The sequence below is a fragment of the Wyeomyia smithii genome, chromosome 3, assembly GCF_029784165.1.
Source record: "Wyeomyia smithii strain HCP4-BCI-WySm-NY-G18 chromosome 3, ASM2978416v1, whole genome shotgun sequence".
NCBI lineage: Eukaryota > Metazoa > Arthropoda > Insecta > Diptera > Culicidae > Wyeomyia > Wyeomyia smithii.
Window position 1 is genome coordinate 73575029 of NC_073696.1, and position 15655 is coordinate 73590683.

Consider the following 15655-nt stretch of genomic DNA (forward strand, 5'->3'; position numbering starts at 1 on the left):
ATAATCATAGAATATAATCATTGACATAATATTGCTAAAACGCTCCAAAATCAAGTTTGAATACATCTTTCAATTTTCTTACCGAAAAGACGTTATCTTTTGCGGGCTTGTAATTGGGATCCTATTTTTTGCTTAGTTTCATTCTTTCAATTAGCAACCAAAAATCAGTTTTACTACCTACACTTTAAAGAACTCCGGTACATACACCACGTTCAGAAATCCCACGAGCTGCCTGCTGCCTCGTTTCAAGTTTGCCAACTCAGTTGATTTATGAGACTGGTAGTGATCAGTTCGCAGATTGTTTCTACTCTGTTCCCGCAGTATCGTCAATTAGAATAAAAATGATGCAGAATTTACTGAAAAGTACTTTGCGGTCGGCTGCCGCCTGTCGGAAGAACTTTATCCAACCAGCGGCGAAATATTCATCAAGCTCATTTGGCACTGCTCAAGGACCAACGTCTCCATTAACTTTCCTCACGGAAGATGAATTAATGATGAAGGAAACGGTATCCAAACTAGCACAAGAGCAAATTGCGCCTCTAGTGAGAAAAATGGACGAAGAGCACAAATTCGACCCTAGCGTGATAAAAGCTATTTTTGATAACGGTCTGATGGGTGTGGAAGTCGGCGAAGAGTATGGAGGAAGCGGGTGCAACTTTTTGACCATGATGCTGGTCGTCGAAGAACTGGCCAAGGTTGATCCCGCAGTTTCCGCGTTGGTAGATATACATAACACCCTGGTCAATTCATTAATGATCAAGCTTGGAACTGAAGAACAGAAGAAGAAGTATCTACCTAAGTTGTGTCAGGAATATAGTGGAAGCTTTGCACTTTCGGAACCATCTGCTGGCTCAGATGCTTTTTCACTTAAAACCACAGCCAAAAAGGATGGAAATCATTATATTCTAAATGGAACCAAGATGTGGATCTCTAATTCTGATATGTCTGGAATGTTCCTTATTATGGCTAATGCTAATCCGTCCGCTGGCTATCGTGGCATAACAACTTTCATCGTGGACCGTGATACAGAAGGCTTTACGGTTGGAAAAAAAGAGAGTAAGCTTGGAATTTGTGCTTCTGGAACATGCCAGTTGCACTTGGATAACGTTCGTGTTCCTGAGGAAAATATTCTTGGTGAACTTGGCAAGGGTTATCAGTATGCTGCAGGATTCCTTAACGAAGGCCGCATTGGTATCGGTGCGCAGATGCTTGGATGTGCTCAGGGCTGTTTCGATGCTACTGTTCCTTATTTGCTGGAACGCAAACAGTTTGGTTCGGATATCTATTCTTTCCAGAGTATGCAGCATCAAGTAGCTACGATCGCAATGGAATTAGAAGCCGCTCGTTTGCTGGTGTACAATGCTGCCCGTTTGCAAGAAGCAAAAGTGCCCTTCTTAAAGCAAGCTGCTATGGCTAAAACCTATGCTTCTGAAGTGGCTCAGCGAACCACCGTCAAGTGCATCGATTGGATGGGTGGCGTCGGTTTCACCAAAGACTTCCCACAGGAGAAATTCTATCGCGATTGTAAGATTGGTGCGATCTACGAGGGAACTACCAACATGCAGTTGAGCACGATCGCTAAAGTGCTCAAAAAGGAATACGAATCATAAGAGTCGCATGCAAATTTCCAGCAGAAAGTATTCCTGTTCTGAATCCAAGTCTTCCAAAATATTATGTAATATGCAACACGACAACAAAGAGTGTGGCTTCCTCTAAATTGAAGAAAACTCATACTCTCTCGAGATATTCATATACGGACATGCATACGATAAGCTAACTAATACAAAGTGTGTCTGTGGTAAAACTGTTGCGCTTTTATATTGTATCCATTTGCGTCCCAAACTGAATGAATGATAACAGTGTGCTATTAAAAACGCAATAATGTCTCTCTTCAGAAATAAAAACGGTACCAAGAAAATTTATTGTCGAAGCACATTTTACGTGCCAAGTGTATTAATTTTAAGAGTACATTATCATGATATCGCTAATAAATTAGACAAAAGCACATCATATTGTATGATTTTGTTTTGCAATTAGTATTATTAGCAGGTTCATACATGCGACAAATGTATGCACGCGTCCTATAAATGAAGTGCGATTTTGCTCTACTAGCTGCACACTTAACACGCTTGATTGCCTAGAGCAGTGGCTCCCAACCTTTTGATGCCGCAACCCCTCTCGCAAAACACAGTAAGCTCCGCGTGATCCTTCGCGAAGCACAGAGAGCTTCGCGGCCCTCCAAAATTATTTTAGATACAAACTTCCCAATTTGAGGCTGCGTTTTTATGTTTCATATTGTCCTGCAAGTCTTATTTGTTTCACGTCTTGGTCCTTATACGCAGAAGAGTTGAAAATCCGCTTTCACTGAAAGAGCTTCGCGATCCCTTTATATGAGCCTCGCGGTCCCCTTGTCGGCAGTGTTTTCTTTCGGTAACAAAATTTAAAATTTGCTCGTTTACAGCAGTAGGTATTGGCCCTGACACAAGTAAAAGAGATTTTTAAGGCTGTTCGCACCTACGCGAATTCTCATATGCAATTGTCAATTTATGTGTGAGAACAAAAGCAAAAATATTCCCTCCTTCACTTTCGCAAGCAAAAACCAAACCAATATCGACAGAGTCGTTAGGGCCAATTCGCGTTGACGGTGTTGCTGATATTTGTTTGGTTTCTGCGTGCGAAAAAGAAAAAAGGAAATATTTTTGCTTTTGTCTTCACGCACATTTTGACAATTACATACGAGAGTTCACGTAGGTGCGAACAGCCTTCGAAATCTCTTTCAACGCGAATAAACCGAATAGACTTCGTGGCCAAGCATTAAGCGTACAGAACAGTTGCGGGGCTAGCGATACGATCCTACTGACACTAACGACTGACGTGACAGATCAGCATCGTACCTCGAGACCAGCTGGGAGGCAGTACTCGTATTAGGGAGGCAAAAAGTGCCCATGCATTGTTAAAAAAAAAGATTTGTTCCGGTTTCTTTTCCCGTTTCTTAAAAAAGCAGCAGGTTACTGATTATGCGTGCAGTAGTTTCTAACAATGAGCGAACATAACCTAGTCATGTCTGTCCTACTTTGCTAGAAACAAGTTCCGTTTCTTTTAATTAATACGCATTCTATTAAGTTCATTTACTAAGGCCACTGATGTCCAAATTATCTCTAGAGAAGTATGGTTTACTGATTTTGCAATGCTAAACTATCCGAAGGCTGTTGTGATGTTTTCAAAATGATAATGTTGTTTAGTAATTGGTTGTTTATAAACACTGAGTGCTGGGCATAGGCAACAAACAACGGGTTTGTAAGGTAGCGTATAAGACTCAAACTCTGGTAAATATTATATTACTAATTGAGAATGTGTTCACAACGCAAGTGGATGCTTGACGTAACATAGTAACCGAATAACGATTAATTAGGGGAAATTCCGGTACCGTTTTTTTCACTGTGCGTTGCTTAGGAGTAACAAGAAGGAACAAAATACTTTTAATTTTCGAAAACGGTAAACCTTACCTCATACTCAAAGGTAAAATCCTATAATTACTCAAATTCTTAGTAGCTGCGCCCTGAATTATACGGTATAATCAAGCATACCAATATGGAAAAAATAAGTTGGTTATTGTATGTCTGGCGGCTGACAAGAAATTCACTCTGAAGTAGAGTCATTGCCGTTGTGGTTTTCAGGTGAACTAAAATATCCTAATAAAGGACGTTTTCAAATCATCCAGCATTGAAGTTATGTTTGTGGTCGGAGCACTTCAAAATAACTAGACACAAACCGAGTGTTCGGGCTGAATAACAAATATTTTTGTGATTGATTCGGTTTTTGGTTTGGTGAATCATAATACCTATTTGGATGCATAATCGTTGGAAAATATTATATGTAATATTTTTCATTATTCCCTACCAGCTGGTCTCGAGGTACGATGCTGGCCTAACAAACCAGTCGTCGTAGGTTCGAGTCTCGGCTCGGGAGATACTGTTAGTGTCAATAGGATCGTAGCGCTAACCCCGTAATTGTCCTGTACGCTTAACAGTTGGCTGCCAAGTCTGTGTATAATAAACAGAAGGTCAAGTTCCGAATCGGAATGTAGCACCAAGGCTTTGTTTTTTAATATTTTCATTGTCACACTTGACGATGTATGATAATTATAAAATAGGAGAGTTGAATTGACTGTGATACATTGGTAGTAAACTAGTCGTTAAGACTTTCAGACAAAACAATAGCAAAATTATGTAGCCTTTAAGGCTGACTGTAAAATTAAATCGAATACTATGCACACCAGTTTAGAACGTTCCTCTGGTGTTAGTTCCACTTATTCACACATAAATTCTGATCATCACGTGCTCATAATCGAAGTTAAAGCACTATCTTGTTTTGGTGTTTTATTTTAATGTTCAAGCGAAAGTGGTTTGATTGGGCAATGCAAAATAACATATTAGTTGAGATGTGAGGTTTTATTTCAAATTTACCTCTAGGAGCTCCTTTTTTTGAAGTAGCAGTAGTAATTTACAGCACAACATTTAGTTTTTTGAATAAAAACCTGTTTTACTGATATTTCATAGTCTGAAGTGCAATGAATTAGAGATGGTCGGGTACGGGTATTTTTACCCGAAACCCGTACCCGACGGGTTCGGGTCGGGTTTCGGGTAACGCCAAAAAATATTTTACGGGTTCGGGTCGGGTACGGGTAATTTAAAAACCAAGGCTTCGGGTTCGGGTCGGGTACGGGTTTGGAAAATTCTCAATTGGTCGGGTACGGGTAATTCGATTTTTGTGCATTATGAGAATTTAATTTTTAACATTTCAAACCTAGGTGTTTTCTTAGTGTCGATAATCGGAAAGATCGGCCAATACCCATTCTGACAGCTGTCGGCAGTCTTTGCACGAAGGGAATGACATCGTGTTATCTTTTTCTAATGTGAAAGTGAATAGTTCTTCCTGAAACCGTTTTGAGTTAATTGGAATTTTTGCCGGGCTTTTTTTCATATCTGTCAGGGAAACCGCGGAGCATTGTACAGTAAGGCAAATTAATACAAAGGCTAGCTAAGCAAAAAAAGTGTGGATAAATGCGACAAAAATATGGTATTTACTTAATTTTGGGGTGCTGAACACCAATCTCTATTCCATTTTTTATTTGAGGCCGCCCATAAAGCACGTGACCTAATTTTTATTGATTTTGGCACTTTTCCCCTTACTTTTTTAATTTAAAAGGATTTAATCTTCAACCACAAGCAACGCCAGGGCGTCCTCCTCACAGAAACAAATTGCATAGCTTTGGCACAACCCCTGAAATCAACCAAATTTTGCGAAAAAAAAGGTTTTTTTAAAATTAAAACAAAATAGGTAATACACACTAACTACAAATCAATTTTTCTTTGACGCCAAAAAAATCCAAGCTATCATTGAAGCTGCGAAGCGTTTTAAAGTAATAATTTTTTTTTAAACATATGTCAAAAAACGTCAGTATTCCAAACTTCGAAAAGTCATAAAAAAAATCTGATCTCATGATATTGCACCCAAATTTTGGATTAAAGCCCTTGAATGTTATAGCAACAATAGAAAAATATTATGAAACAGCTGACGTAAAAACAATATTAACTTTGACCTTATTAGAATATTTAGATTTCAGTTTGCTGCGATGTTCACATAAAGCTCGTCGTTTTTTTTAAACTCTACCAGACATGCACTTTTAATAGTGGACCCCCGAGGGGTAAGACAGTGAGTAAATTTAAGGGTTTCGTAGTTTCTCTGAGTAAACCTGAAAAATAAAGAGCAAATCTGAGTAACTCTCGTGTCTCTGAATATCCATCCTTAAATTTTTTTTTCCCACCGCAAATATACACATGAATGTTGCTCGGTCCCACCTCTTATATATATTTCCTGCTCTCAAGGTAATCAAAGATGTGAATCGTCTGAGAATTTCGGAGTAATATTGAGTAAATTACAGTAACTTCCGTGTAAGAGAGTAACTCAGATAAAAGTGAGAAACTTTGACCTTTTCTGGGAAAACGTAAAAAATAAAGAGCAAATCTGAGTAACTCTCGTGTCTCTGAAAACTCATCCTTAAACCTTTTCCCCACCGCGAATATAAATATGAATGTTACTCGGTCTCACCGCTCATATATTTGTCTTGTTCTCAAGGTAACCGAAGATCTGAATCATCTGGAAATTTCGGAGTAATATTGAGTAAAATAGAGATACTCCCAAGCATAAGAGTAACTCAGATAAAAGCTGTCTCGCCCCTCGTGGACCCCTTCCGTATAGTGGACCATCCGCCTGGAACTCTGGGTTCATTAACATTCGTTCACATTCAAACTCGGTTCTTGTCTAACTTCGGCCATCATCTCGAGAAACCACATATGACAATCAGTGCGTATAACGTGCAAGGTACCCAGGTATTTTTCCAGGACGGGTCGGGTACGGGTCGGGTTCGAGCAATTTCGGCGTTTTTTTCATTCGGGTATGGGTCGGGTACGGGTTGTTGGAATAGATATTTTTCGGGTTCGGGTCGGGTACGGGTATTTTAAACAAACCAGACATCGGGTTCGGGTCGGGTACGGGTTTAAAAATTTTCGAATAGACGGGTACGGGTCGGGTACGGGTAACAAATTTCCCATACCCGACCATCTCTACAATGAATAGCCGCATCACGTGTTGAACATAGGAGAAATTAACCTAAGACAAGACGCGACAGCTGGCTTCTTATTTTTCTTTTCGTAACGGCCGTCATCCCCGTCCAAATTTTTTTGAACGTTCCATACCGTTGATGCCAGACTGATTATTTTTAACAACTTCTGCAGGTCAATGAAAATAAAACAAATTAAAATTGCAATATATAGGCGAATAAAACTCAATTCTTATTTATTATTTTATGTTCAATAAAGCATACTTCTACTATCAAATTTTTTCTTCCTAATTTTCTTGGTACCCAAATTTTTTCTTTCTAAGTTTCTTGGACTTCAACCGAAATAGTAATAAACGATTAATCAATGCATTTTTAAAGTTATAACAGTGAAATACATTACTCGGTAATATCATGTACCTTGCATACTTTTGCATCATTATTTATGAACAATTATAATAGCTAAATTATGACTCTCCAGCATCACTGCTTTACAGTGAAAAGTAACCTCGTTGTATTTTTTACGTTGCGTTATCGAATTCAGCCAATCAGCAGCCGGTTCAAATTGGTTGAATGTAACGGTTACCAGCTGTCACGTCTTGTCTTAGAAGTTAACGACCGCGCTTGGCCACCGCCTTGATTGACATTCTTCAAGCGTAACTTGCCTTGCCTTGGCTTGGTGCTACATTCCGATTCGGAACTCGACATTCTGTTTTATTTGAGCCGTTTCGGAACAGAATGGTCTATGTACATAAATCGGTGTAATACTATCATGGTAAGTGTTACATGATAGTATTACACCGATTTATGCACATAGACCACTCTGTTCCGAAACGGAATGGCCATTCTGTATCGGACGAAATTTCAACACGGTATAAATCAGTTTTAAAGTTCAAATTTTTGAAATTTTCTTAATTTCCCAAATGCAGCTTCTTGAGTAGATGCGGTTTATGCAAAAATAATATTTTCGAAAAAAATGGTCTTTAGACCACTTTGTTCCGCAATGGCTCATTTATACACAGACTTTGCAGCCAACTGTTCAGGGTACAGGACAATTGCGGGGCTAGCGCTACGATCCTCCTACTGACACTAACAGTCTTTCCCGAGCCGAGACTCGAACCTATGACACCTCGTGACCGTCTGGGAGATGAGATTCAAGCGTAACTAGATGTACACTAAGGTCGCTTTTTACGCGGATTCCGGAATTTACGCGGTTTTTTACGCGGATTCCGGAATTTACGCAGTTTTTTACGCGGATTCCGGAATTTACGCGTTTTTTTTACGCGGATTCCGGAATTTACGCGGTTTTTTTGCCCGGATTTCGATTTCTCTTCACTCGGAATGCAAAATTAACGATGGTTTTTTTTTACGCGGATTCCGGAATTTACGCGGTCTTTTTTTACGCGGTTGTTTTTACGCGGCACGTGTCACCCACGTAAAAAGCGACTTTAGTGTATTTAAATATGTCAAAAGATGTTTTTTTTTGTTGACCGAGAATAAACTATACTTTGTGAAATCAGAAGAAAGAATTATCAGTTTCCTTTAGACTCTACTAGAAATTTTGAAAAATGAATATTGAAATTCAGTCCGCGCATAAGCACTGAGGATGACTGTATGTCACAGTCGAAATACCTATTTGCGCGGACTGAATTTCAATATTTTTTTTTCCCAAATTTCTAGTAGAGTCTAACGGAAACTGATAATTCTTTCTTCTGTTTTCTTTAATTACTCTGCTAAGACGCTTAGTATTTATTTTTCAAATTACACTCTGTGAATAATTTTTGGGGGAGTATAAAAAGTAGATCTTCCGGTTTCCGGCACGCTAATCTTACTAATATATATATATGGAAATTTTATTGACATCGGAACTCACAATGGCTCAAAACATAACGGCTCTCATGCACTCATGCACGTAAGTTATACAAGAGACCTGTTGTGTACTGAAACCAGAAATTGGTAAAAATAATTGAAGTTTATGACATTCTTCTTAGTTTATATTGATCTATAATGAACTCAAAGCATCAAAATATATAATGGTCACCTTTTGCTTTGAGTGTGGCCTCGTTGAAAAAATATTCATGCTAATATTTTAATACTTCCCAAGCTACTAAGTTGCAGAAAGAACCACAGTGGGACAGGGCTAGTAGCGGTCTTGAGGTAAAATAATATTGACTTTAATGTTTTTTTATTCAAATAGTGGCCGAAAAAAAGAAAAATATAGAGCTTTGAAACTATGGTGACATGCTTTCAAAATGGTCCTTCTGAAACCGATTCCATCAGGGCTTCTAGTGGTTATAGACAGGTCCTGATTTAGGGGGGTAACGGGGGCAAATGCCCTGGGCTTGCCGACTCAAGCGACATGTAACCACCACTCGAAAGCATGACGAACGGGAAGACAAAGTGAAGACATTTTTGTTACTCGTCACCTTCCGCTGCAGCAGAGCGTGAAGTCATTTCACAATTTGCGTTAACTGTTCCTCTATATAAAAGTTTCGAGGAAAGAGGACCCTACGAAACTATCTGCCCCTGGCCCCTCAACACCCAAATCAGGCCTTTGCCATCAAAGCAATCAAATAATACAAAATCGAATACCATCCAATATGGGTATTTTCAAAACCAGGATGATACCTAAAGACCGGAAAACGACCCTCGGCGCCATGTTGGATTTCAAAATGGCGACTTTCGGTATCTGGAAGCACTGCGTAGCGTGACCGGGTGACACCCGGGACGGAAAATTTGGGTGTCACTCCTTCCCCCCACCAGGTCACAGTGAAATCATTTTGTTATTAGAAATTGTGAGAGTTGGCACGTTCGTTGTCAATTGCACTAAATCTACTCATTTTTGAAAAATTGGTTGAGATTATACTCTTAGGAGCAAATTTATATAATTTTTGAGAGTTTCACCACGACCTCCACCTAATTTATCTCACGGATGTCACCTTTTTGAAGGTGACACGTATGAAAATTTTTCTCACGGATGACACCCGGGGCGGACCGCCACAACCCCCCCCCCCTCCCACGCTACGCCAGTGTCTGGAACAGAACAAAAATTGCGAATACCATCCAATAACGGTATTTTCGGAATCGGGATGATACCTGGTGACTAGAAGTCAACTGGAACCAATTCCGGAAGGACCATTTTGGGGCATATCACCATATCGCCCAAAGCCATAAAAATGGCCTGTGAAAATGAACTCTGAACCAATAATATGAATGATATTCTAATATTAATAAAACTCCTCAGTTTCGGAACATATTTCCGGAAAACCGGATTTTCGGGAATACGAAACTTCTTATAGGGCACCACTAACGCTTATTTGACAGTAGACGAGTTACTGAATCTTTTTTGGTGCTAAAACTATCGACGTCGATTTTTCCTACTCCCCTTAAGAGTCAAAGAACCATTATTCTTTTAATGATCATCATCGACATTTATATATAGTGGTAAAAAGGAGTTAGGAGCTTTCAATTAATTTTCGTGTTTTGGCAAATAATATTTCTTGACCTGAAACGCATCAGAGCACTAACAAAACTTAAATTAACGCGAAGCAGTTGAGCATTAATGTGTTACATTCGTCTTTTTGATAAACTGTAATTCTAAAGTCAAATTAACTCATTTCATGAAAAAACTACCACAGTCATAACACTGTAAACATGGAATCATAAACAAGCTATAGACACACGACTAACACAAACACCCACTTTGTAATTGTGCAGTTTCTAAGGTAAGCAATAGCAATCATTGCTCAGTGCTGACAGAACAATTAATAATTCTTAATTCACACTTATATAGAGACCAACAGTGGTGGGCACCGCTAACCGAAAATTTAGCGACGCTAATCGCTAAGTCGCTAACCGGAAAATTTAGCTCGATAATCGCTAAACGCTAAACGCTAAACCCACATTAGCGGAACTTTCGCTAATCGCTAATCGCTAACTTTTTAATATGTAAATAGTCATATCGCTATATTTATTGCTCATGTTTTGTAAGATTTGGACCACTTTGATCTGTTTTGGTTAAACAAACGAAAACAATTACTTTTTAAAGCTATTTACAGTAAGAGGTTCACGAAACGGTATTCATATTTGATTTTGTAAAAACAAGAATAACAAAAGTTATTTAGCTTGTATTGAAAATAGATACTCTTAGGAATGTTTTCATGAAAATTCAATTATTATCTGAATCGAAAAAGTAGAACCAAAGATGTCATAATTTCAAGCGCATTGCAATTTACCAAAGTTCTTGGTGTGCCAAAAATTCAATCTAGACCTTATGCTTGTTCTTCACAATGCTCCTGTGGCTTGTACGATAACTGGAACTCCATTCTAGGGTAAAAAACCGACAAAAGTAACTTTCGCAGTCAAGTATGTTCTTCTTTCGAAGCAATTTACGTACGCCATCAGCAATTCACAGTTTTTCTAAATATTTCTATTGTCGCTTCTCCACAAAATTTAGCGAATTAGCGATTAGCGTTTCGAAGGCCAAAATTTTAGCGACGCTAACAGTTTCGCTAACCAGCTCAAAAATTAGCGAAATCGCTAAATCGCTAACTGAATTTTAGCGTCGCTAATTAGCGAATTAGCGAATTAGCGGAATGGTGCCCACCACTGGAGACCAACATAAAAAAAATCCATCTCAAAACGATGTGGAGGCTGTAGACTTTCATTCTTCTAGTGTATTTTCAAAAGATTATATAGGAAAAGCGAAATTACCCCTAATTTAGTTTCGTTTACACTCTTATAGAGACTAATATCGAAAAATTCCAACCCAAAGTCATATAGAAGGTGTACAATTTTATTCTTCTTGTGTATTTTCAAAAGCCTACATGATGCTACATGGCAAAAGCGAATTTACTTCAGATTGAGTACAGTTGCAGCTGAAGGAACCGTCTTTTTCGAAGATGAAACTGATTAAAAACAGGTTGCGTATGACTTTAAAGAATGAAAGGCTGTTAAATTGGCAATATGAAGTCGCGAATACGATAAACGGAAGGAATTGAGTGTTGAATATGTGATTGATAATTTTTAGCGTAAAACCCTGGTAAAAAAATGTTCTAAAAATTCCTGACAAATTTGTGTAAAATTTTCAAACATAATCAGAGGTTCCAAATATATAAATTATTCTGGGGCCCTTTAACAAGACTTGGCCCCGGGCCCCCACAATCGTAAATCCGGCTTACATGTACCTAGCTTTAATTGTGCAAGAACCTCATTTAAAAATTCTACAAGGTATTTCCTCGAAATCCAAGAGCCTCGCATTGATAAACGACGAGCTCCCTCCTCCACAGGTGTTATACTGGTACCGTTATCAGAGTCAGCATATTTTTCTTCAAAATAATCAGATATAATTAGGTACATCTTAACAGCAGGCCATTAAATTGATTGGAAAAGGAGATTGCCGCGGAATCCAAAATATATTTTTATCTTCAAGGTATCAAATTGGTCAAACTCGTAGGACCAACATTAGTTAACCTGTTGGGACGACATATGAGCCGTTGTTGCTAACATATGAGGATAAGCCGTTGTGGAACAGAGTGGTCTAGAGACCATTTTTTTTCAAAAATGAGTTTTTTGCACAATCTGCATCTACTCAAGAAGCTGAAGTAAGAAAATGAAAAAAAATTCAAAAAATCGAACTTTGAAGCTGATTTTTACCATGCTGAAATTTCATCCGAAACAGAATGAATATTCTGTTTCGGAACAGTGTGGTATATGTACATAAATCGGTGTAATACCATCATGTAACATATTACATGTGATATGTCACTTGTCCCGATTTGTAACATGTTACACGTAATGTAACACGGAAAACGTAACATGTTACATGTAACGTAACACGAAAAATGTGATATATCATGTTGTGTTACATGTAATGTTACACGTGACATGATACATTTTACATTCTTGTCTATCATGTAACATGTGACAATAGCCATTTTTTACGAGTGACCATCATTTTCTTTGTCTTTAACTAGCCTTGTGTACATAGACCACTCTGTTCCGAAACGATTCGAGGATTCCAGTGAAATATATATGAATTCAGAGTGGATAACCCTCCCAGCTGTTCTCGAGGTACGATGGTGGCCTAACAAGCCAGTCGTCGTAGGTTCGAGTCTCGTGTCAGTAGGATCGTAGCGCTAGCCCCGCAATTGTCCTGTACACTTAACAGCTGGCTGCGAAGTCTGTGTATAATGAACAGAAGGTCGAGTTCCGAATCGGAATGTAGCACCAAGGTTCAGCTTCTGCAGAGTGGTTTATGTACATTGGTAAGATGAAATCATTTATTCCGCAAAGAAACTGTCAATTTACTAGAACATTTTGTTTTAAAGAAGAGGAAACAGAATTTTGTTCAGAGATTTTTCGAAAATTGCTTCTCCTGAAAAATTTGCTCGATGGCACATAGACCACTCTGTTCTGCAACGGCTTATATCACGAAATTTCAATTATAATCCATGTAATAATCGAGCCTTTTAGAATACAAGCATGCAGAAATGTCAATGTTTCGTTAGCTGTTGCGTCTACAGTTCCAAACGAAGCTTTTTATTTGCAGTTTTTATTTTTCATAAAAAAAACTTTAAATAGGGCTTTAAGATAAGCTACAAATGACCGGTTCCGCGTTTTCAAGTGCTCAAAGCTGATTGTGGGCCACTAGCTATTAACTTTTTCCGGGCCTTGTGGTACCGCAAGGCGTCCTAACTCCGTGCACTTCATATCAAAATGTGAAGAAAAAATCAAATATAAGATTTTTGTGTACAGAAAAAAAAACCTTAGAACACTGTTTTTGGAATTTATTACATTTTTCACATTTTGATACGAAGTGCACGGGATAGGGAGCCGTACGGAATTAGGGCGCCTCACGGTATAGCATTATTTGTGTTAAATCATACGTTTAACAAGTCATAATCTAACTTTTTTCATTTCATAATATTTCTCATTTCAATTAAGTATATAATTTTAATATGTTGATTGCAGGTCCGTTAACACTGTGAATCAGTTAGATTTCATCACCACGCCAAGAATAAAGCTGGAAAATCACCTCTTTTGGCCTCCAAAAAATATATGGTTTATATTAGTTTTCACAAACCCGCGATATAATACAGGACATCCTTGTGATACATACATACATATGAATAATCTCGCATTTGAATTTTCTAAAGGCAAATGTTATAACATATACACTTGTCAAGAACAAATTTATCACCAATTTTTCTTACCGGATGCTTTGTTTGAAAGCTTTTTCAAAAATTTACTCGTTGAAAAAAAGATTCCCATCCAGCTAGCCAACACGCAGCAGAGGACTCCGATTTAGGATTTTCATCCCAAAGTACATCCCTTAAATAACTTATTGCTGGCGTACATTCAAACAATAGAGTAAGCTTTTCGTCGTAAAATTTAGCCTGGTTAGTATTACCAAGAACTACCATGTGGTTGCTAGAATGTTTATGTGATGAAATTTTATGATGTACAGATAACAAGTAAACTTACGAACTGAAAGAGATTTTGTGGATTTTACGATTAAAAACTTTAACCGAGTCCACGAATACTCCCGGTTGTCGAATATCCACAAAGTATAAATTGCCTGCTTCATCGCCAATGCCAACAATTTGATTCGCCTCTTGAGTCGAAGTCCAGTAGACCGTAGTGAAAGCAAACTTGTGCCTGTCGAATAGTGCTGATGCTGGTCTTGGCTTGCGCAGATCCCATAGCAAACATGAACGATCCAATGAAGTTGTAGTAAAGAGAGACCCATTTTCTGCATTTCTAGATATGCCAGTAATTTCATCCGTGTGAGCCATTGTCATGGTACTGATCGATTGAAGGTCTGCTCCAAAGATCCAAACTTTTAAGCAACCGTCATTTGATCCGGTAACTAATTTATTTTCGTCAGATGCTAGTAAATCCATTGACGAGATCCCCTCTATATGTTCAGATTGAGAGTCTATCAGATATAGTGAAAAGCCTTTACCGCGAGTTGGGTTTTGTGTTGACCATAATTCCACTGCTCCTTTGTCATTTCCTAGTAAAAACTGGAATGAAATATGAAGAATGGTAATGAATAAAACTGATTAGATTTTCAGATAAATACCAAGTTAGAATCTCTGGTAAACTTGAGCGCTGTGATTGTATAACGGCACTGCTTTTTAAAACTGGCCTTTGAATCGTCCATGACGACGTTTATGTCTTCCCATCCATACAAACTGGAACCCCAGCGGCGACCCATTAAGTCATTACCAGCTATCAACACTAAACCAGAGTCGTTTCTAATAACATGGTCTAGGCATGGATGCAGCACATTTGCAGGTAGCTTCCTTGTCATCCGGTATTGCTGGGAATTCATGTTTGGATAGTTGAGACTAGCTGCTAGTTCCTCTACTGTTCCAGGAGGTTTATATTCGGGTGGCTCCTGAAACATCTCGATCATGTTCAAACGTTTGCTATAATCCATTTCTTACAAAGCTCTGTGTTATCTTCAGAAATCTATTCCACAAAAACAAATATAAATCATCCCACAATTCAAAGCGGCACTGCGATGCAGAAAGTTGAGGTTAAGTTTACATTGAACAATAAAGCAATAAACAAAACATAAGACTGAAAAAAATCTTCGCGCTTCATCTGAATGATTTGAATGACAATTGATAAGGTAATGTCTATACTTTTGAGCACAAAACAGAAACATTTCACTAAATTAGTCATTAATAATAGTTTACTAATACGTTATTTCATTGAAAATTCGTTGGAATCATGCTTATTTCTACAATCGTTATGCACATAACAAGACACATTAACACAGGATTAACACAATCATAGCTGCAAGGCGAAAATAATTAGTAAGAGCAGTTCTAAAATCGAAAACTTTTTTAGCTAAGAACAGATTTTTTTTCGAGTGATAGTTTTTCACTGAAAAATAACAAATTGTAAACAGAATTTGCAGTACTTTTGAAGTCGAAAGTAAAAAAAAATATAGATGATAATGGTAACGACACAAGACTCCCTCAACGATCGATGACGCTTATTTTTACATTGAACATTGTGCAA

The 15655-nt window shown here is 38.1% G+C and overlaps 2 protein-coding genes across 2 annotated transcripts; one reads left to right on the top strand and one right to left on the bottom strand.

Annotated features, from left to right (window-relative positions):
• The first annotated feature begins 239 nt into the window (after positions 1 to 239).
• On the top strand, positions 240 to 2010 carry LOC129727830 (short/branched chain specific acyl-CoA dehydrogenase, mitochondrial). Its single transcript, XM_055686043.1, has one exon. It carries the CDS (start codon positions 342 to 344, stop codon positions 1608 to 1610), a length of 1269 nt encoding a protein of 422 aa, XP_055542018.1. The 5' UTR covers positions 240 to 341; the 3' UTR covers positions 1611 to 2010.
• Positions 2011 to 13229: 11219 nt separating this feature from the next.
• LOC129732789 (protein valois) lies at positions 13230 to 15176 on the bottom strand. Its single transcript, XM_055694028.1, has 4 exons — positions 14706 to 15176; positions 14105 to 14646; positions 13834 to 14050; positions 13230 to 13770 (listed from the first exon to the last, which is right to left on the bottom strand). The coding sequence occupies exons 1-3, from the start codon at positions 15063 to 15065 to the stop codon at positions 13858 to 13860; spliced, it is 1095 nt and encodes a 364-aa protein (XP_055550003.1). The 5' UTR covers positions 15066 to 15176; the 3' UTR covers positions 13230 to 13770; positions 13834 to 13857.
• Between the last annotated feature and the right edge of the window lie 479 nt (positions 15177 to 15655).